Source organism: Orcinus orca, chromosome 18 (genome assembly GCF_937001465.1).
Source record: "Orcinus orca chromosome 18, mOrcOrc1.1, whole genome shotgun sequence".
Classification (NCBI taxonomy): Eukaryota; Metazoa; Chordata; class Mammalia; order Artiodactyla; family Delphinidae; genus Orcinus; species Orcinus orca.
The window spans coordinates 78,254,038-78,278,618 of record NC_064576.1 but is presented as its reverse complement, the minus strand read 5'-3'; the positions used below and the strand labels follow the sequence as shown (position 1 = coordinate 78,278,618).

Below are 24,581 nucleotides of genomic sequence, written 5' to 3'. Positions count from 1 at the left end.
TACATAAGCACGTGTTTATTTTCCCATCTTAAAAAAAAAAAACAAAAACTACTTCCCCTACAGCTACTGCCCCATTTCCTTACTGTTACTGCAAAACTTCTCCACAGCGCTTTATACTCTGCCTGAAACCGCTCGCTCTCTTAGCCGGTCAGGCTTTTACCCGGCATATCCGAGGACCCATCTGCAGTCCCCCGCTTACTCAGCAGCGGCCTCTGGGGCACGGGCCTCTCTGCTGCTTTACTTGGCCCTCAGGACACCACACTGGCCTCCTTTACTTCAGACTCGGGTTCATTCTCCTCCCCGCCATCTTCTCACAACCTGGCCAGGACCCAGGACCCTTCCCCGTCCACGCCTTCAGCCGAGCGATCTCTCCCACACGTTCCGAGGGCCCCAAACTTCTCGCTCCAACCTGAGCTTCTCTGGACACGCACAGCCCCGCCTGATGTCCACCTGATGTCTAGGAGGCATTTCGAGCTCACCTGATCTAACCTGAGCTCCTAACCAACACCCACACCCGCAGGAAAAGCGTGCTCTCTTCTTGCGGGGACTCACGGTAAAGGGCCAAAAAACCACACTCAACTTGGAAGCCGTTCCCGCCCCTCTCCTGCTGTCACACCCCATCCCCAGTTCATCAATAAACCCCATCCACTTGCAGCAACCCCCCAACTGGTGTCCTGATGGCGCCCAGACGCCCACTTCAGGCCACTCGCATGTCTACAGCAGGGAGGGTGGGCTCACCAACACAGAGGCAGAGGCCACCCCTTCCATCCAAGCCCTGCCAGGGCTCCCCGTCTGACTCAGAGGGAAAAGGCGACGCTCACAGGTAGTTACTAAGGCCTAACGAAAGCGGCACCACCACCCTCGAGCCCGTCTCTGGTCCCACCCGCTGCTCTGCCCCTCACGGACCCTGGTCCTCCCAGCCTCGGGGCTCCTGGCCCACGTCTCAGCCCGGCTCGCTGCGCCCTCTTCGGGCCACTATTCCAACGTCGCTTTCTCAGGAGGGCCTCCCCAGCCATCCTGTATAAACCGCAACACACTCCGCCCAGCGGTGATCCCCCTCCTTGCTTTCCCTCCCGAGTTCTCGCCACTACATCCCACACCATATGCTTCACTCAGCTTTCTCCCACGGCTGGAATCCGAGCTCCAAGAGAACAAGGAAGTTTGTCTGTTTTATTCATTGCTTGGTCTCCAGTGCCTCAAAGCCATGACCGGCACATCACAGTTGTGAATACAGACGAATAAAAAACCAAATACTTGATTTAAAAGGATCATATGCAAAAAAAAAAAATCTCTGCAAAAATTTTACCCAGTTTTAACTGAGATTACCCGCCTACTGTGTTATAATTCCTTTATAAGAATTATAAAAATGAATTTGAAAACTATCTGTATAGCGATGCACAAAAGAAGTATTTAATTGTGGTAAAATACACAGAACACAAAATCACCATCTTAACCACGTTAAGATGTACACGTTACTGGCGTTAAGTACATTCACACCACTGCGCAGCCATCACCACCATCACCTCCAGAACTCTTCACCTTGCAAAACTGCCCTCACTAAACAACGGCTTCTCATTCTCCCCTCCCCCCAGCCCTGGCACCCACCCTGCTACTCCGTTTCTAAGAATCTGACTGCTCAAATATTTAGCATCTCCCCAACGTGACAAAACCTACCCTGGACCCGTCTCTTCTCGAGGCCGTCGCGCACTGACCCATCCTGGAGCTGCTCTCGGTGGCTTCGGCTTTCTTCCAGGCATCTAGTCGGAATCTTTCCATCACTTTCATTTCCTCCCGGAGGTCTGTGTTCTCTTTGACCAACATTTCTATCTGGCTTCTAAGACGGCCATGTGTACTGGACCATTTTCCTTCCTTTCTTTTCAAATCTTCCTGTAAATCTGCTACCTGCTGCTTCAAAGCCTCTCGGGGGGGGAGGGGGGAAAAGCATTACTAGAACTGAAACAATGCAAGAGAAGAGACAAGACACATCAACAAAACAGAATTGCCAGCCTATCACAGACAGCAGAAAAAGGAATGTCAATGACACTGGGTTTCGCAGGAAAAGGAGTGGGGTTCAGGCTAGAGTCTCACCTCATGCCATCCAGAACTGAGGAGACAGAGGAGGCAGACACCACTTGGCAGCCAGCGCGTTACACTGCGCACGGCGATAAAGGTCTAAGCTAAGACAGCAAGTGAAACAGAGAGAGATGGATGAGGTTATCTGGTGAAGAAAACAGAAACAGGAATCCATGACTAACTGAAGGAACTAACACCCATCCTTCTCAAACTCTTCCAAAAACTTGCAGAGGAAGGAACACTCCCAGACTCATTCTATGAGGCCACCATCACGCTGATACCAAAACCAGACAAAGATACCACAAAAAAAGAAAATTACAGACCTGTATCACTGATGAATATAGATGCAAAAATCCTCAACAAAATACTAGAAAACAGAATCCAACAACACATTAAAAGGATCATACACCATGATCAAGTGGGATTTACCCCAGGGATGCAAGGATTCTTCAATATACGCAAATCAATCAATGTGATACACCATACTAACAAACTGAAGAATAAAAACCATATGATCATCTCAATAGATGCAGAAAAAGCTTTTGACAAAATTCAACACCGATTTATGATAAAAACTCTCCAGAAAGCTGGCACAGAGGGAACCTACCTGAACATAATAAAGGCAATATAGGACAAACCAACACCAAACATCATTCTCAATGGTGAAAAACTGAAAGCATTTCCTCTAAGATCAGGAACAAGACAAGGATGTCCACTCTCACGGCTATTATTCAACATAGTTTTGGAAGTCCTAGCCTCAGCAATCAGAGAAGAAAAAGAAATAAAAGGAATACAAATTGGAAAAGAAGAAGTAAAACTGTCACTGTTTTTAGATGACATGATACTATACATAGAGAATCCTGAAGATGCCACCAGAAAACTACTAGAGCTAATCAATGAATTGGGCAAAGTTGCAGGATACAAAATTAATGCACAGAAATGTCTTCAATTCCTATACACTAATGATGAAAAATCTGAAAGAGAAATTAAGGAAACACTCCCATTTACCACTGCAACAAAAAGAATAAAATACCTAGGAATAAACCTACCTAGGGAGACAAAAGACCTGTATGCAGAAAACTATAAGACACTGATGAAAGAAATTAAAGATGATACCAACAGATGAAGAGATATACCATGTTCTTGGATTGGAAGAATCAATACTGTGAAAATGACTATACTACCCTAAGCAATCTACAGATTCAACGCAATCCCTATCAAATTACCAATGGCATTTCTTACGGAACTAGAACAAAACATCTTAAAATTTGTATGGAGACACAAAAGACCCCGAATAGCCAAAGCAGTCTTGAGGGGGAGAAACAGAGCTGGAGGAATCAGACTCCCTGACTTCAGACTATACTACAAAGCTACAGTAATCAAGACAATATGGTACTGGCACAAAAACAGAAACATAGATCAATGCAACAAGATAGAAAGCCCAGAGATAAACCCACACACCTATGGTCAACTAATCTATGACAAAGAAGGCAAGGATATACAATGGAGAAAAGACAGCCTCTTCGATAAGTGGTGCTGGGCAAACTGGACAACTACATGTAAAAGAATGAAATTAGAACACTCCCTAACACCATACACAAAAATAAACTCAAAATGGATTAAATTCCTAAATGTAAGGCCAGACACTATAAAACTCTTAGAGGAAAACATAGGAAGAACACTCTTTGACATAAATCACAGCAAGATCTTTTTTGATCCACCTCCTAGAGTAACGGAAATAAAAACAAAAGTAAAACAAATGGGACCTAATGAAACTTCAAAGCTTTTGCACAGCAAAGGAAACCATAGACAAGACGAAAAGACAACCCTCAGAATGGGAGAAAATATTTGCAGACGAATCAATGGATTAATCAAAGGATTAATCTCCAAAATACATAAACAGCTCATGAAGCTCAATATTAAAGAAACAAACAACCCAATCCAAAAATGGGCAGAAGACCTAAATAGACATTTCTCTAAAGAGGACATACAGATGGCCAAGAGGCACATGAAAAGCTGCTCAACATCACTAATTATTAGAGAAATGCAAATCAAAACTTCAATGAGGTATCACCTCTCACCAGTTAGAATGGGCATCATCAGAAAATCTACAAACAAATGCTGGAGAGGGTGTGGAGAAAAGGGAACCCTCTTGCACTGCTGGTGGGAATGTAAACTGATACAGCCACTATGGAGAACAGTATGGAGGTTCCTTAAAAAACTAAAAATAGAATTACCATATGATCCAGCAATCCCACTACCAGGCATATACCCAGAGAAAACCACAATTCAAAAAGACACATGCACCCCAATGTTCACTGCAGCACTATTTACAATAGCCAGGTCATGGAAGCAACCTAAATGCCCATCAACAGACGAATGGATAAAGAATTTGTGGTACATATATACAATGGAATATTACTCAGCCATAAAAAGGAACGAAACTGAGTCATTTGTTGAGACGTGGATGGATCTAGAGACTGTCATACAGAGTAAAATAAGTCAGAAAGAGAAAAACAAATATTGTATATTAACGCATGTATGTGGAACCTGGAAAAATGTACAGATCAACCGGTTTGCAGGGCAGAAGGTGAGACACAGATGTAGAGAACAAATGTATGGACACCAAGGGGGGGAAGCCACGGGGTGGGGTGGGGATGGTGGTTTGCTGAATTGGGCGATTGGGATTGACATGTATACACTGATGTGTATAACACTGATGACTAATAAGAACCTGTGGTATAAAAAAATAAATAAAATTCAAATATTAAAATTAAAAAAAAGAATCTGCCTTCCAGGGCTTCCCTGGTGTTACAGTGGTTAAGAATCTGCCTGGCAATGCAGGGGACACAGGTTCAAGCCTTGGTCCGGGGAGATCTCACATGCCGCAGAGCAACTAAACCTGTGCACCTCAACTACTGAGCCCACATGTCATAACTACTGAAACCCACATGCCTAGAGCCCATGCTCTGCAACAAGAGAAGCCACCGCAATGAGAAGCCTGCGCACCGCAATGAGAAGCCTGCGCACCGCAATGAAGAGTAGCCCCCGCTCGCCACAACTAGAGAAAGCCCACATGCAGCAAAGAAGACCCAAAGCAGCCAAAAATAAATAAATAATTTTTTTTTAATTTTTAAAATTAAAAAAAAAAAAAAGAATATGCCTTCCAATGCAGGGGATGTGGGTTCTATCCCTGGTCAGGGAACTAAGATCCCACATGTTGTGGGGCAGCTAAAACCACACACTCTAGAGCCCACACGCCACAACTAGAGAGAAGCCCGCGCACCACAATGTAGATGCTGTGAGCCACAACAAAAGATGCTGCATGTCACAACTAAGACCCAATGGAGAGGGTTAGGGAGAGTGGGAGAGAGGGAAAGAGAAAAGAAATTCAATTAAATTTAACACGAATTTTAATCTTTTACCTTTCAGGCAAAGAGCAAAAAACACTCTTAAAATTGCTAGTAGAATTTTAAATTGGCATGACAGGGACTTCCCAGGTGGCGCAGTGGTTAAGAATCCGTCTGCCAATGCCGGGGACACAGGTCGAGCCCTGGTCCGGGAAGATCCCACATGCCATGGAGCAACTAAGCCCGTGAGCCACAACTACTGAGCCCACGTGCTGCAACTACTGAAGCCCACGCGCCTAGAGCCCGTGCTCTGCAGCAAGAGAAGCCACCACAATGAGAAGCCTGCGCACCACAACGAAGAGTAGCCCCCACTCGCCACAACTAGAGAAAGCCCGCGTGCAGCAACGAAGACCCAATGCAGCCAAAAAGAAAAAAAAAAATTGTCGTGATATTTATGGAGGGATAATCTGGCAATATCTACTAAGTACATACCCTTTAGCCTAGAAATTTCATTTGCAGGACTTTATCCCACAGATATGCTTGTGTACATAAGCTACAAACAGGTAAGGATGAATTTATTTTGTTCACTACCTCATTCCTAGTGCATGCCTGCTATACAGGCTGTACTCAATAACCACATGTTAAATGACTATGCAGAATGACTGCGAGAGGGGAGGTATGTACAGGGTTGTTCAGGAGAGCACTTCTTATATACAGAAAAAGCAGAAATAATGTAAATGCTTGGTTAGGTAGATTACGGCACTTCCATACAATGCAGCTGTTATAACGCATCTATTTTCAATGGTAAAGGAGAACGCTCTTTACGTTAAGACGTAAAATGATTTTAGTATACTACCATTAATTTGCTTTTTGGTTTTTTTTAATTGGGAATATACATATGTATTTGCTTAGAATTTCTCTGAAAAGATACAAAAGATTGGTAACACCGGATACCTCAAAAGAGACGTAAATCAGGTGCCAGGGCAAGGGTGAGACGGAGAGGTTTCACAGCACATCTTTTTGTACCTTTTGAATAGGAATATATTACCTTTTGAAATAAAAACTTTAATAGATTGTTAAAGTCTAACATATTAGATATAATAAACCAAGCATGAACAAAAACATAATGGCACGTTTCCACCTACAGAAATAAATAGAATTAAAGACCCTAATAGACACTGCATGTGGTAACTGAAGCTACAGGTGTGTACTAAGACTAATCAAGGATGGTGCACTATATATGAAAGGAAGGAAGCAAAGGCCGGGACTCAAAAAAACTAGTATGTAAAATATGAAAGTGGAAGATGAGTTTGTATTTTATGCTATAAATAATAGAAAGCCATTTAAAATTTTTATTTTGGTAAATTGAAGTTTTACTTTTGATGAAATTCAATATATCCACTTTTTCTTTTATACTTAGTTCTTTGTGTCTTCTCTTGGAAACCTCTGCAGATGCCACTGTCGCAAATATATTCACCTACATTTTTTCCTAGAAGGTTTATAGTTTTAGCTAGAAATGCATTAGTTCTTTTTAACTACTACTTTCCTCTGATCATGTCCATTTCTAACTTTGAAATGAATAGGACTGATGATTTGGCTTATCAGTTTACAAGTTTTAGAGTTAAACACCTAGTTAGTATACAAGACTTAAATTATTATAAATGAACAGAACAATGTGTGGTGGGTCAAACAAATTAACACATTCCACTGGTGAATCTCCAACTCCTGGCTTGTTAATACATCCATGTCATTATCGGAGCATTTTCTGGGGAAGCCTTCAGTAAGAAAAGAACTGATGTATTTTACTCTTTAAAAGTCGAGACTACGGGACTTCCCTGGCGGTCCAGTGGTTAAGACTCCGTGCTTCCAATGCAGGGGGCACGGGTCCAATCCCTGGTCGGGGAACTAAGATCCTACATGCCACATGGCATGGCCAAAAAAAATTGAAAAAAAAAGAAAGTCAAGACTACAAAAGATGTTCCTGATGTCTCAGATTATTTGCTGAGCCAATGGATGATTAATAAACTGATACCCAATTTCCCTTTGACACATCAAATAATTCTAAGATTCTTACCAGACTGTCATCTTTACTAACTGATATGAGTATAATGTAAGGAACTGACATACTTGTATTTCTTCACGTTCTTTTTTATCCGGAAAAGTTCTTGCAACTGTAGAATACTTTTCAAAAACTTTGCGTTCCTTTTGTAATTTCCTCATTTCCTCCTTTTTAAACTCCTCTATTCGAGCCAATTCTTTTGCTTTCTGTTGTTCAAAGTCAGCAATTTCTTTCCTAAAACAACCAAACCACGTTATAATCTAAGGAGACCACCTCAGTACAGTAATCCACGTGTGGTACCAAAATGGAACACCAGTGACAACCTGGAATTGAGGAGCTGCTAGTTTTGGTGAATCCATCTTCAGCCCACAGTAGTGAAGTAACAGTCAATTAACTCAGTAAAGCACTACTCAACAAGCGTTCACTGCATACCTACTATGATTCAAGTACTACACTACGTACTGGAGAAACCACAGTGAGAAAAATAAATATCCTTACTCCTATAACGCTTCTTACATTCTAGTGGGAGCGACAGATGACAGTAAATAAGATTAACAAGTAAAATATATGGAACACTGGAAATGTTAAGAAGAATAAACCAAGGAATGAGGTTAGGAAATATGGAGGTTAGGAGCCTGAAATTATGGACAGAGTCATCTTGCTGAGGCAGTATTTGAGGTAAAACCTGAGGGACGTGAGAGAACCACCATGGAGGTATCTGGACAAAACAGTTCAGGCAGAGGGAACACCACATGCAAAAGCCCTGAGATAGGAACATGCCTGATGTGTTCAAAGAACAGGCAGGAGGCCAGTGTGGCTAAAGAGACAGAACGGTAGGAGAAAACGTCAGGAAAAAAGGGTGGGGGGCGCGGGAGGCGGGGCGATTAACTAGGGTCTGTGGACCACTGTGAAGACCCTGGTATTTAGCTTAGGAGCACGCGGGTCAGAGGAACTGTCAGGACCCGGGCTCCTTCCGGACGCTGTGTAAAGAGCACAGGGAGAGTGACGACACTGTGGAACAAGAGGGCCCTGGCTCACATCCTTCCACACAAACGCCATCCACAGACAGAAGTGCGTTTGTGGGAGCTCTAGGATTCAGGCAGGAAATGAGAAACGCTGGTGAAGCCTAAGGTCAAGGACAGCCACTTAGAGAAGGCAGGCCCATGCCCCAGTGCCAGGCTTACCAAATGTGGTCCTGATGCACTGAAAACAGCCCCACTGCCAAAGGACCCAGGAGGAGCCATGCCCATTCATGCCCCTGGAAAGAGACCCACAGACCTTGCTCCTGCCTACAGATCCTGACACAGCCCTGTGACCTAGCTCCAGCCCTGTTCTATGTGGTACGGAGTCAGTCCTGCCCACCCAGGGACCTGGCAGGAAGCTGCTCAGAAACCTGGCAGGAGCCCCACCCATCCTCACGCCTGGAAACACACCTCCTGTCTACAGACTCAACAGTGGACCACGAGGCAGCCCCATGACCTAGCTCCAGCCCTGCCTGACTGTGGTCCAAGAAGTAGTCCTGTCCTACTGGGGATCCAGCAGGAACCACAGCTGACTGCAACCCTGGTAACAGGCCTACCAACTGTGGACCCAGCTACAACCCCACTTGACTGTGATCCTGAAAGTAGACCCACCGGTCCAGGGATCCAGCAGAAGAAGGTCTTTACCTGCCAAAAACAGTCTGTAGAGACAGAAACAGGTGTTTCTTCTTTCAAATGCAAAGACATCAACACAAGTCCACATAGATCACCAAGAATCAGGCAAACGTGACACCACCAAAGGACTAATGAAGCTCCAGTAACCAATCCCAAAGAAATCGAGGTCTACAGATGACCTGACACAGAGCACAAAACAATTGCTTTAAGGAAGCCCAGCAAGCTACAAGAAAACACAGAAAAACAGCTCAATTAAACCAGGGAAACGATACGTGAAACAAAACAGTAAGTTCAACGAAGAGCCAGAAATCATAAAAAAAGAACCAAAAAGAAATTCTAGAGCTGAAGAATACAAGGAATGAAGTGATAAATGCAACAGAAAACGTCAACAGCAGACTCAAGCAGAAGAGAGAATCTGTGACTGTGAAGACTGGTGATTCAAAGTTATTCAGTCAGAGGGGGAAAAAAGGGAAAAGAATGAAAAGGAGTGAAGAAAGCCTGCAGGATTTATGGGACACTACTGTATGAATGAACTATATACGCATTATGGGAGTCCAGGAGGAAAAAAACCAACAAACCTTTAGCTAGACTAAGAAAAAAGAGAGAAGACTCAAATAAATAAAGTCATAAATGAAAGGCAAGGCATTATAACAGATGCCTCAGAAATAAAAAGGACCATATATGAATAATTATATTCGAAACTACTGGATAACTTAGAATGGTTAAATTCCTAGAAACATACAACCTACCAAAATTGAATCCAGAAGAAACAGAAAGTCTGAACTGACCAATAACAAATAAGGAGACTGAATCAGTAATCAAAAACCTCCCAAAAAACACAAGTCCAGGACCAGATGGCTTCACAGGTAAATTCCACCAGTCAAAGAAAAAATTAACACCATTCTTTTTTAAACTCTTCCAAGAAAAGAAGGAATACTTCCAAACTCATTCTGTGAGGTTAGTTATCACTCTGATACCAATGGCAGACAAAGATACAAGAAAGGAAAACTATAGGCTAATGTCCCTGATGAATACAGTGTATAAATCCTCAAAAAAATACTAGCAAACCAAATTCAACAGCACAGTAAAAGCATTAAATACCATGACCAAGTGGGATTCATCCCCAGGATGCAAAGTTGGTTCAACACACACAAATCAACTAACATGATGTAAACTGGTGTAGCCACTGTGCAGAACAGTATGGTGGTTCCTCAGCATTATTCACAATAACCCAAACATAGACACAACCCACTTGTCCAGCTGTGAGCCAAGGAAGGCTAAGGATCACCAGAAACCAACAGAAGATACAAGAGAAAGCATGGCTCTGCTGACACCTTGACTTCAGGCTTCTAGCCCCCAGAACCATGAGAAAATAAATTTCTGTTGTTTCAAGCCATCCAGTTTGTGTATATTTTGTTACAGCAGCCCTAGGAACCTAATACACTGGCCAAGGTGGCCCTTGAATTCAGAGCTCCACACTGCTTTTCAAATTTCAATTTATGACCTCATCACGACGACAATTCTCCTTTTAAGACATCTTTGACCACAGTGGGTCATTTTATTTAAAAATTCTTATGTGGTATTTATTTCACTTCCTTCTCTCACTTTTATTGTTGGATTAATAAGAATTGTTTCAAATAGTTCAGATATAATCTTAAAAATAAAGCTGAATCACTATACATTTTCCCCCACTTACAGATGCAAACTTACCTGAGTTTTTCCAAGGCACTTTCTCGTTCAATGCGAAGTTTAGCTAAAGATGTGTTCTCAGCTTTAAATTTTTCTATTTCTGTTTCCAATTCAATAACTTTCTCTCTCAAAACTTGAGATCGAACATTGTCACCTATAAGATAAGCCACAAATACTGAACTTCACAAAAAGCTTTCAACAGAAAAACACTAGCTAGCTATTACACTAGGAGCCAAAAATATGGTAAACACCTGTACTATTAAAATGCATTAGAAACAATGCTTCTAAAAGCAAAGAAAAAAATTATTATAGTCTAACTTTCCAGATGGAACAGCCTAAATTTAAGAATCAAATCATTCTACCTCAAGAGTATCAATCTGATGACAAATGAACGTTACGTATTTAAAAAATCAAATAAATTTTTAAACCAATATACATAAATAGCTTAAGAACATGAATAAGTATTTGCAAGAGACTTAAAGCTCTAATGAACACCAAAATCAAAGTTTACCCCCCACTGATCAAAGAAATACAAATTAAGATCTTTTTCAGTATCAAATTTGCTACTTAAGAAAATAGCCAATGCTTTCGTCCTTCAACTACCCTTCTGGAAAATAACCCTGATTTGTAACACAAGGCTAAAATACACATTATCTACCCTTAGACCCACTTCTAAAAATCTAGTTAAAGAACGAACTTATAAAATCATACAAATCGTCCTGCACAAAAATATGCATTGAAGTGTTATTTCTAATAGTGAAAAATAATTCGTATCCAACATTAAAGAAATTACTAAATAAAATTATGCTACATTCATATAATGCTCTGCAACCATTTTTAAAGTATACAAAGAGTTTTAATGATATGGCCAAAGCATATTATACACCTGGTCAAAAAGGATGAGGCGAGTTATAATATATGTCTCTACCATATGAAAAATACACAGGAAAAATGAATGGAAAGAAATATCCCAAAATGATATCACAATTACTTTAGGATAGGGTAGTTATAAACATTTTTGCTTCTACTTTTTAACTTCCAAAATTCCTGCAAAAAATATTATTTTTAAAATATATTTTTAAAATCAGAGTATTTTAAAAAATTACCTTAAGTTACAATTTCTATTTTAAAGCACCTATGCTTTGCTAGACATTCAGAGTTTATAATATAACATGACATAATGGAAAACTGCTTTCAATATAAGTTAATAAAATCCATCACATAAACTAAATACTATATAGCCACTAAATGGAATGAGACAGATGTGTGTGTATTAGAACAATCTTCAAAATTTATTATAAGCAAGGTGCAGAACAGTATATAAAAAATATGTTTTCATTTGTGCAGAAAGGAGGATTATATACACATTCACACATATGCTTTCATATGCATGGAATCTTTGTAGAATACACAAATGAAATGGGAAAGTTGATGTCTCTAAGAGCCCAGGTCTGGGGAAGAAAAGAAACTTGAATTTTACTGTGTTTCTTCCTCATCATATTTGGCAAGTAAATGCATGAGGTAGTTAAAAAAAAAAAAAAAAAACTAATTAAAAAAAATACACACACACAGAGGTAGCACAGTAGCACAAACCACAAATTGGGTATTCCCTGGTTATAAAAGAAACTTAAATGTTATCTCACTTTATAATAATTGATTTTAAAGCCTTAGCAATAAGATACAGGCTAAAATTTGAAAAATCTGAAATCACAATTCTTCCAAAACTCTTATACTAGTGACTATTACATTAGATTCACAAAACAAATCAAATTTTAACAAATTACCTACTAAACTTTAACAAATCACCTACTAGATTTCCACTGAGCAACTAGAAAGGTTGGGATTTTAATAAGCATTCTGACAACATACTGATAAAGCAAATGCTAAACTTGTAACATTCCATTACATAGTTTACAATGCTCTGACTTACCAGGTGGCTGGTCTTGATTTATGTTTAACTTGGGTTCATTTCCCAAGCGTGAATCTGATTTTGATTTTGGTTTCAAAGAAGGGAAGAATTTCATCATCAGATCCGAGGTAGGAGGAGGACTTGTGCTCCTACTGGATTTATTCAAGTCTTCTCCCTTCTTGACTGCTGCAACCTTCCTTTTTATTGTTTTGTCCAGTACACATTTTTCACTCTTATTAGGGTAGGTTGTCTGGGGAGTCCCATAAATGGCTTCATTCCCAAGAATAACATCATGTTTAAATGAATCATCTTCAAGGTCAGTCCAAGTTCTTTCATCATCAAAGTCAATTTTACTCATAGATGGGTATCTTCTTGAGGAATCAGAAGCTTTATTTTTCAAGCCTGCTATTATGATAGACTCATCACTACTGTAATCTTTATCAGACAAATCTAAATCAACATCTCTCCTCTTATCTTCTTCTTGAGTCCTGGTGTCCCTTAAAGGTCCCCTCCCATCACAGACTTGGGGACTATCTTCTCTGCTGCTGAAACCCCTTTCTTTATCCTCAGTTGATGGTTTTATGGTGACATCAAGGCGTTCCTCAGAATCAGTGCTATCATCACTGTCTGTACCACCCTCGTCATCGCTTGCATTCCACCTAGTTGGACTTTCACAAGTGCTCATTTGGAACACTTTCCTATTGACTTTACAGGACTGTTCCTGCGATCCATCAGGTGAGGATACTGAATCAGGTTGTTTGGGTGCAACCTCACACTCACCCTTACTTTCACACTTGGTACGGTCTGGATCCTCATTTTGGTTACGCTCACTGATGGGATCCGGTGTTGCTGTCTTCTCTTGCTGCACAGCTTTGACAGGAGTAGAAGACAGCCGGTGACCTCTGCAGATCTGTTGGTCCCTCTCTAAGATCTTCAGTACAAATGAGGAATTACTAGAAAATGATATTTCATCAGCAGCTTGTTCTAAAAACAAAAATTCATCTAATTCCAAATTTTCCTTTTCCTTTTCTCGTTCCCAATTCTCTAACTTTTTCTGAAGAGAAATGTCAAGAGAAGATTCTGACTCTTTCGAAGTCTCACTTATTGGGCTCTTAGAAGCCACGCAGCTGGCCGGCCCTGTCAAAAGGGAAAGTCTGTCTTTACCTTGCGTATTATTCCAGATTTTGCAACCAACGTCACAAGGTTTTGTACACTCCGGTACATTTTCTTTATTATTAGATTCTACCGTTTTTTCTAAATTGATCTGACCTCTAAATTGCCCATCACATTTCTTCCCTGCCAGTATCTTCAACCCTGCTGGAGAGAGACTTTTCCTATTGTTACCCTTAAGCACTTTCGGCTTCTGACTGAGTGTGACACAACCACTCTTTGTTCTGGCTTTACTGTTCTTTTTGACAGGAAGGTTCTCTGTACACAGTTCTTTATTTATATGAGCAGTTTTCCGCTGGAATTGTTGTTTATCTAATTTAAACACAGGTTTGTCCTCTGAAATGCTCTGAGTAGTGACTAGTTTATTTTCTCTCCCCTTCTGAAACTTAGATTTAGCATTAGTAAATCTAGCTAAACCTTCTCCTCGTTTTAAGAATGGTTGTTTTGGTTTTGCTTTGATTAGCAAGGATCCTTCTGCTTCCTAAAATAAAAGAATATTTGAATTAATTCTGGTATATCCAAGTAATCTCAAAGTTATTTTTAAAGCAAATTATAAACAAATCTCTAAAGCCTTAAGATAATTTAATCAAAATAGTGGAAATGCTAACCCTTAGCTGTTTTTGTTTCAGTTCTTGTTCTTCCAACCGAATTTGTTCTTCTAAGTAGTCTTCAAAGGTTTGTTTCCTTTCTCTAATAGCAGCTTTAATAGGCCTAATCATGAAAGTAAAGGTATTTAACATTCAAATCATGTGGTGAATACTTTACGCTTAGTGTGCCTGACTGAGAACTAACCTTTTTCAAAGTCACAGATCCCCTCCGAGAATCTATTAAAAGCTACAATCCCACTCCATCCTCCAAAGCATAGAAATACACGTCACTACACATGATTTGAAAAACCCCTCTGAAGTCCACCTACTGACCTTAGATTAACTTTTGAAGTAACATATTCATTACATAAATAAAAATATTTCAAAAATAGTTCATTAAATACATTCTTTAAGATCCTTAATAATATAAACAAAACAATCAAAAGTCATTTGCCATTCCATAACGTATATTAAAATACTTAAGAAAATAATAAACAACCTCACAGTTGATATTTTATCTCTGACATAAAATTTTTAAATTCTGTAACCACACTCACTCAGTTATTATTTGTAAGTGACACCATGTGTAAGACTCCAATATATGACTTTTTTCTCTTCTCCAAAACAGGATTTACTTATTTGAGAGAAGCTTAGTTTTATCCAGATATTTCCCTTAGGTGAAAAAACTTTGCTCCATTTTTCCAGTACATTGTCAACCTGATGTATCTCCCCAACCTGCTTCTGTTGCTGACAACATGGAATACGTTGGATCTTCAACCCTTTACTTAAAAGCATACCCAGGCAAAAACAAGAAAACTATGGATCTCTCAGAGAAAGTACCAATAATAAAGACTATTATACTAAATTCCTTCCAACATGAATGATACCTTTCTTCAATATTAACCACTTCTGAGGAATCACCAATTTTTTTTAAGTTCGTATTGTTCCCTTCCTGAATCTGTTCCGTCATTTTCTCCGAACATGGTAAAATACCTTCTCCTAGGATAAAAATGAGCAACAATTTAGTTCAAAAAAAAGCATATTAAAGTCTTAAAACTTGAGAATTTTACAAGTTACTGTACTAAAAAAATATTTAGTTAAACTTAATGTATACCAAAGATTTTAGAACTCTCAAGGAATTCTTTAATATGATAAAGAAAAACTACAAAATGCTAATGAAAACACAACATTCTGCTCTCCTTTCCAGCTGACCTCTCAAAAACCCGTGCCATAGTACTGGCTTCTGTGACCTGACAGTGAGCCCTCTGTTCGGTCACACTGTTACCTGATTAAATTTTGAAGCAAGTCCTTTGCTAGGACTGGACTTTATTCAAAGTATCTGGTGTTGAGTTCTCAATTCAGATCAACTTCGCTGGCAAGCTACTGAGGACTGAGACCCCCAAAATAATCCGGAAGCCATTCTGTGAAGTTGACAAGTGAAAGTCTGCAGACAGGAAAACCTCTCCTTTTACACACTGAGAATTCCCACTGCAGTCAATGGAAGATCTGTGTGTGTAAAGAGCACGTGAGCAGCGGGGATTCAGCCCCAGAGAAAGAAAGTGTCGAGTCGCCTTGGTAAAGAATTTATACACCACGTGGTCACAGTTTCTTGACAGGGCAGCAACAGGAAACTAACAGAGCTGTAATGACGAAGTACTCTGAAGCATAGGGCACTGTTTTAGAGGTAATTCTACAAAATAAAACTTTACTTGGGGACCTTCAAGACGGCGGAGAAGACGTGGAGATCACCTTCCTCCCCACAAATACATCAGAAATACATCTACATGTGGAACACCTCCTACAGAACACCTACTGAATGCTGGCAGAAGACCTCAGACTTACCAAAAGGCAAGAAACTCCCCACATACCTGGGTAGGGCAAAAGAAAAAAGGAAAAACAGAGACAAAAGAATAGGGACAGGACCTGCACCTCTGGGAGGGAGCTGTGAAGGAGGAAAAGTTTCCACACACTAGGAAGCCCCTTCACTGGCGGAGACAGGAGGCGGCAGGGGGGATTGCTTCGGAGCCACAGAGGACAGCGCAGCAACAGGGGTGCGGAGGGCAAAGCGGAGAGATTCCTGCACAGAGGATCGGTGCCGACCAGCACTCACCAGCCTGAGAGGCTTGTCTGCTCACCCGCCGAGGCAGGCAGGGGGCTGGGAGCTGAGGCTCGGGCTTCAGAGGTCGGATCCCAGGGAGAGGACTGGGGTTGGCTGCGTGAACACAGCCTGAAGGGGCTAGTATGCCACAGCTAGCCGAGAGGGAGCCCGGGAAAGTCAGGACCTGCCTAAGATGCAAGAAACCAGTTTCGGGATGCGCGAGGAGGGGGAGTTCAGAGCACCATCTAAACAAGCTCCAGAGATGGGCGTGAGCCGCAGCTATCAGCGCAGACCCCAGAGACGGGCATGAGATGCTAAGGCTGCTGCTGCCGCCACCAAGAGGCCTGTGTGCGAGCACAGCTAACTATCCACACACACACACATGCATGCACCCCGGGGACCTGTGCAGGCCGCCAAGCCAGGTCCTGTGATCCAGGGAAAAGTTCCCTGGGAAAACACAGAGCACGCCTCAGGCGGTTGCAACATAACGCAAGCCTCTGCCTCCGCAGGCTCACCCTGCATTCCGTACCCCGCCCTCCCCCAGCCTGAGTGAGCCAGAGCCCCCGAATCAGCTGCTCATTTAACCCTGTCTTGTCTGAGTGAAGAACAAAGAAGAGAAAGGGAAATCTCTCCCAGCAGCCTCAGGAGCAGCGGATTAAATCTCCACAATCAACTTGATGCACCTGCAACTGTGGAACACCTGAATAGACAACGAATCATCCCAAATTGAGGCAGTGGACTTTGGGAGCAACTTGGGATTTGCTTTCTGCATCAATTTGTTTCTAGTTTTAGGCTCATTTTAGGTTAGTATTTAGAGCTTATTATCATTGGTAGATTTGTTTATTGATTTGGTTGCTCTCTTCCATGTTTTTTTTCCTTTTCTCTTTTTGTGAGTGTGCATGTGTATGCTTCTTTGTGTGATTTTGTCTGTATAGCTTTGCTTTTACCATTTGTCCTACAGTTCTGTTTTTTGTTGTTGTTTTTTTACTATAGTTTTTAGCGCTCGTTATCATTGCTGGATTTGCTTTTTGGTTTGGTTGCTCTCGTCTTTCTTTCTCTATTACTTTTTAAAAAAATTTTTAATAATATTTTTTATTTTCATAACTTTATTTTTTTCTTTCTTTTTTTTTTCCTCCCTTTTCTTCTCAGCCAAGTGGCTGACAGGGTCTTGGTGCTCTGGCCGGGTGTCAGGCCTGAGCCTCTGAGGTGGGAGAGACAAGTTCAGGACATTGATCCACCAGAGACCTCCTGGCCCCACATAATATCAAACAGCAAAAGCTCTCCCAGAGATCTCCATCTCAACGCTAAGACCCAGCTCCACTCAACAACCAGCAATCTACAGTGCTGGACACCCTATGCCAAACAACTAGCAAGACAGGAACACAACCCCAACCGTTAGCAGAGAGGCTGCCTAAAATCATAAAAAGTTCACAGACACCCCAAAACACACCACCAGACGCAGTCCTGCCCACCAGAAGGACAAGATCCAGCCTCATCCACCAGAACACAGGCACCAGTCCCCTCCACCAGGAAGTCTACACAACCCACTGAACCAACCTTACCCACTGGGGGGAGACACCAAAAGTAACAGGAACTACGAACCTGCAGCCTGCAAAAAGGAGACGGCAAACACAGTAAGTTAAGCAAAATGAGAAGACAGAGACATACACAGCAGATAAAGGAACAAAGTAAAAACCCACCAGACCAAAAAAAATGGAAGAGGAAATAAGCAGCCTACCTGAAAAAGAATTCACAGTAATGATAGTAAAGATGATTCAAAATCTTGGAAATAGAATGGAGACAATACAAGAAACATTTAACAAGGACCTAGAAGAACTAAAGAGCAAACAAACAATGATGAACAACACAATAAATGAAATTATAAATTCTGTAGAAGGAATCAATAGCAGAATAACTGAGGCAGAAGAACGGATAAGTGACTGGGAAGATAAAATAGTGGAAATAACTACCACAGAGCGGAACAAAGAAAAGAGTGAAAAGAATTGAGGACAGTCTCAGAGACCTCTGGGACAACACTAAATGCATCAACATTCGAAAGAGAGGCCTCCCAGAAGGAAAAAAAAAAAGGGACTGAGAAAATATCTGAAGAGATTATAGCTGAAAACTGCCCTAATATGGGAAGGAAATAGTCAATCAAGTCCAGGAAGCACAGAGAGTCCCATACAGGAGAAACACACGAAGACACGTATTAATCAACCTATCAAAAATTAAATACAAAGAAAAAATATTAAAAGCAGCAAGGGAAAAGCAACAAATAACATACAAGGGAATCCCCATAAGGTTAACAGCTGATCTTTCAGTAGAAACTCTGCAAGCCAGAAGAGAGTGGCAGGACATATTTAAAGTGATGAAAGGGAAAAACCTACAACCAACATTACTCTACCCAGCAAGGATCTCATTCAGATTCAATGGAGAAATTAAAACCTTTACAGACAAAAGCTATGAGAACTCAGCACCACCAAACCAGCTTTACAACAAATGCTAAAGGAACTTCTCTAGGCAGGAAACACAAGAGAAGGAAAAGACCTACAATAACAAACCCAAAACAATTAAGAAAATGGGAATAGGAACATACATATCGATAAGCACCTTAAATGTAAACGGTTTAATGCTCCAACCAAAAGACATAGACTGGCTGAATGGATACAAAAACAAGACCCATATATATGCTGTCTACAAGAGACCCACTTCAGACCTAGGGACACATACAGACAGAAAGTGAGGGGATGGAAACAAATATTCCATGCAAATGGAAATCAAAAGAAAGCTGGAGTAGCAATTCTCATATCAGACAAAACAGACTTTAAAGACTATTACAAGAAACAAAGAAGGACACTACATAATGATCAAGGGATCAATTCAAGAAGAAGATATAAAAATTGTAAATATTTATGCACCCAACATAGGAACACCTCAATATATAAGGCGAATGCTAACAGTCATAAAAGGGGAAATCGACAGTAACACAACCATAGTAGGGGACTTTAACACCTCACTTTCACCAACAGACAGATCATCCAAAATGAAAATAAATAAACACAAGCTTTAAATGATACAGTAAACAAGATGGGCTTAATTGATATTTCTAGGACATTCCATCCAAAAACAACAGAATACACTTTCTTCTCAAGTGCTCATGGAACATTCTCCAGGATAGATCATATCTTGGGTCACAAATCAAGCCTTGGTAAATTTAAGAAAATTGAAATCGTGCCAAGTATCTTTTCCGACCACAACACTATGAGACTAGATATCAATTACAGAAAAAATCTGCAAAAAACACGAACACATGGAGGCTAAGCAATACACTACTGAATAACCAAGAGATCACTGAGGAAATCAAAAAATACCTAAAAACAAATGACATGAAAACATAACGACCCAAAACCTATGGGATGCAGCAAAAGCAGTTCTAAGAGGGAAGTTTATAGCAATACAATCCTACCTCAAGAAACAAGGAACACCTCAAAAAAACAACCTAAACTTACACCTAAAGCAATTAGAGAAAGAAAAACAAAAAACCCAAAGTTAGCAGAAGAAAAGAAATAAAGATCAGATCAGAAATCAATGAAAAAGAAATGAAGGAAACAAGAGCAAAAATCAATAAAACTAAAAGCTGGTTCTTTGCGAAGATAAACAAAATTGATAAACTACTAGCCAGACTCATCAAGAAAAAAAGGGAGAAGACTCAAATCAACAGAATTAGAAATGAAAAAGAAGAAGTTACAACTTACAGTGCAGAAATACAAAGGATCATGAGAGATTACTACAAGAACTCTATGCCAATAAAATGGACAACCTGGAAGAAATGGACAAATTCTTAGAAAAGCACATCCTTCCGAGACTGAACCAGGAAGAAATCGAAAATATAAACAGACAAATCACAAGCACTGAAACTGAAACTGTGATTAAAAATCTTCCATCAAACACAAGTGCAGGACCAGATGGCTTCACAGGTGAATTCTATCAAACATTTAGAGAAGAACTAGCATCTATCCTTCTCAAACTCTTCCAAAATACAGCAGAGAGGAACACTCTCAAACTCATTCTACGAGGCCACCATCACCCTGATACCAAAACCAGACAAAGATGTCACAAAAAAACAAAACTACAGGCCCATATCATGGATGAACACAGATGCAAAACTCCTCAATAAAATACTAGCCAAGAGAATCCAACAGCACATTAAAGGGATCATACACCATGATCAAGTGGGGTCTATCCCAGAAATGCAAGGATTCGTCAATATACACAAATCAATCAATGGGATACAACATATTAACAAACTGAAGGATAAAAACCATATGATATTCTCAATAGATGAAGAAAAAGCTTTCAACAAAATTCAACACCGATTTTTGATAAAAAACCCTCCAGAAAGGAGGCATAGAGGGAACTTTCCTCAACATAATAAAGGCCATATATGACAAACCCACAGCCAGCATCGTTCTCAACGGTGAAAAACTGAAATCATTTCCACTAAGATCAGGAACAAGACAAGGTTGCCCACACTCACCACTATTATTCAGCATAGTTTTGGAAGTTTTAGCCACAGCAATCAGAGAAGAAGAAGAAATAAAAGGAATCCAAATAGGAAAAAAAAGAAATAAAACTGTCACTGTTTTATTTACTGTCACTGTTTGCAGATGACATGATACTATACATAGAGAATCCTAAAGATGCTACCAGAAAACTACTAGAGCTAATCAATGAATTTGGTAAAGTGGAAGGACACAAAATTAAAGCAGAGAAATCTCTTGCATTCCTATACACTAATGATGAAAAATCTGAAAGAGAAAATAAGGAAACACTCCCATTTACCACTGCAACAAAAAGAATATAATACCTACGAATAAACCGACCTAGGGAGACAAAAGACCTGTACTCAAAAAACTATAAGACACTGATGAAAGAAAATAAAGATGATACCAACAGATGGAGAGATATACCATGTTCTTGGGTTGGAAGAATCAACATTGTGAAAATGACTATACTACCCAAAGCAGTCTACAGATTCAAGGCAATCCCCATCTTGTCAACTACCAATGACATTTTTCACAGAACAATTGGTATGGAAACACAGAAGACCCCAAATAACCAAAGCAATCTTGAGAAAGAAAAATGGAGTTGGAGGAATCAGGCTCCCAGACTTCAGACTATACTACAAGGCTACAGTAATCAAGACAGTATGGTACGGGCACAAAAACAGAAATACAGATCAATGGAACAGGATAGAAAGCCCAGAGATAAACCCATGCACATATGGTCACCTTATCTTTGATAAAGGAGGCAAAAACATACGATGGAGAAAAAACCACCTCTTCAATAAGTGGTGCTGAGAAAACTGGACAGCTACATGTGAAAGAATGAAATTAGAACACTCCCTAACACCATACACAAAAATAAACTCAAAATGGATTAAAGACCTAGATGTTAAGGCCAGACACTATAAAACTCTTAGAGGAAAACACAGGCAGAACACTCTATGACATAAATCGCAGCAAGATCCTTTCTGACCCACCTCCTAGAGAAATGGAAATAAAAACAAAAATAAACAAATGGGACCTAGTGAAACTTAAAAGCTTTGCACAGCAGAGGAAACCATAAACAAGACGAAAAGACAACCCTCAGAATGGGAGAAAATATTTGCAAATGAAACAACTGACAAAGAATTCAATGTACAAAATTTACAAGCAGCTCATGCAGCTCAATATCAAAAAAACAAACAACCCAATCCAAAAATGGGCAGAAGACCTAAATAGACATTTCTCCAAAGAAGACATACAGACTGCCAACAAACACAGGAAAGACTACTCAACATCATTAATCATTAGAGAAATGCAAATCAAAACTACAATGAGGTATAGTACAATGACCTCACACCAGTCAGAATGGCCATCATCAAAAAATCTACAAACAATAAATGCTGGAGAAGGTGTGGAGAAAAGGGAACCCTCTTGCACTGTTGGTGGGAATGTAAATTGATACAGCCACTATGGAGAACAGTATGGAGGTTCCTTAAAAAACTAAAAATAGAACTGGCATACGACCCAGCAATCCCACTACTGGGCATATACCCTGAGAAAAGCACAATTCAAAGAGCCATGTACCACAATGTTTATTGCAGCTCTATTTACAATAGCCAGGACATGAAAGCAACCTAAGTGCCCATCGACAGATGAATGGATAAAGAAGATGTGGCACATATATACAATGAAATATTACTCAGCCATAAAAAGAAACGAAATTGAGTTATCTGTAGTGAGGTGGATGGACCTAGAGTCTGTCATACAGAGTGAAGTAAGTCAGAAAGAGAAAAACAAATACCATACGCTAACACATATATATGGAATCTAAAAAAAAAAAAAAAAAGTCGTTCTGAAGAACCTAGGGCCAGGACAGGAATAAAGGCACAGATGTAGAGAATGGACTTGAGGACACAGGGAGGGGGAAGGGTAAGCTGGGACGAAGTGAGAGAGTGGCATGGACATATGTACACTACCAAATGTAAAATAGATAGCTAGTGGGAAGCAGCCGCATAGCACAGGGAGATCAGCTCGGTGCTTTGTGACCACCTAGAGGGGTGGGATAGGGAGGGTGGGAGGGAGGCTCAAGAGGGAGGGGATATGGGGATATATGTATATGTATAGCTGATTCACTTTGTTATACAGCAGAAACTAACCCAACACTGTAAAGCAATTATACTTCAATAAAGATGTTTAAAATAAAAGAAAAAAACACAAGTCTTCAAAAGTTTAATGTTATGGAGAAAAAGGTGTGGGCTTTCCTAAGTTAAAAAAGACTAAAGGACTTCCCTGGTGGTCCAGTGGTTAAGACTCCATGCTCCCAATGCAGGGGGCATGGGTTCTATCTCTGGTCGGGAAACTGAGATCCCGCACGCCTCGTTGTGCGGCCGGAAAAACAAAACAAAACAAAAAAAAAAAATAAGGAGTTGTAACAACTGAATGTAATACATAAACCTTGACTGGATCCTATTTTTTAAAAAAACACCTTTAAAAGGCAATTTTGGAATCATAGGGAGAATTCTGAATTGCATTTGCATAGATAAGGTCCCTAGGTATAATAACAGTATTGTGGTTATATAGAAGAATGTCCTAATTTTTACTTGATATTTGAAATGATATAATGTCTGCATATTATTTGCAATGAAATGACTCAGCAAACTATATACAGATGTAAATACAGATATAAATTTAAGTATAGATACAGGTATATACACACATATACAAATATAGATAGACAAAGTAAATATGGAAAAATATCAACTGTTGCATGTAGGTGGTAGGTATACTGGTAATTACAGCAGTGGTCTTTCAACTTTTCTGGATGTTTGAAATTTTCCAAAATAAAAGGTTAAGGGGACTTCCCTGGTGGTCCAATAGTTAAGACTTTGCACTTCTACTGCAAGGGGCGCGGGTTTGATCCCTGGTAGGGGAAGTTCCGCATGCTGCACAGTGCGGCCAAAAAAAAAAAAAAAATTGAAAAGGTTAAGGGAGAGTACTGTTTAAAAAATAAGGAAGAGACACGACCTCTTTACACCCAGGAATTACTCGAAATTAGGAAAAAGTTTTTATCCCAAAACTGCCCAATCCTAAACTGTAAGTATAGACACCTTTTGCCATATCATTTGTGTTTTTCTATAACTTACTCTAAGGAACATATACATAAAAACACCATTAAAATTGAAAACTAAATTAAAAATAATGGAAATGACTCAGTCCTACCACAAAGAACATTAAATACTGATATATTATTTGATGATCTGCATAAAGATGACAACCATTAAAATTACGGTTATGAAGGCTACAGAACGTACCATAGCATTTTCCATGTTGAGTGGGAAAAGAACACAATTTATTATACAATATTTTATGATTACAAAATGTGGAGGGGGAAAAAAAGGCCAGGGAGTGAGCACAGCAACAGGACTTAAAAAAATTTTTAAAAAA

The 24,581-nt window shown here is 40.0% G+C and overlaps 1 protein-coding gene across 3 annotated transcripts in view; it reads right to left on the bottom strand.

Annotated features, from left to right (window-relative positions):
• The window catches only part of CENPJ (centromere protein J), a 57,881-nt gene that overhangs the window by 14,587 nt on the left and 18,713 nt on the right, over positions 1-24,581 (bottom strand). For all 3 annotated transcript variants that reach the window (XM_012537420.3, XM_049701245.1, XM_033409410.2), the window contains exons 6-11: positions 15,380-15,491; positions 14,514-14,616; positions 12,757-14,386; positions 10,848-10,980; positions 7,551-7,716; positions 1,675-1,917 (exon numbers count right to left, since the gene is read on the bottom strand). In XM_012537420.3, coding sequence (XP_012392874.1) covers positions 1,675-1,917; positions 7,551-7,716; positions 10,848-10,980; positions 12,757-14,386; positions 14,514-14,616; positions 15,380-15,491 — 2,387 coding nt within the window. The remainder of the gene's footprint in view (positions 1-1,674; positions 1,918-7,550; positions 7,717-10,847; positions 10,981-12,756; positions 14,387-14,513; positions 14,617-15,379; positions 15,492-24,581) is intronic.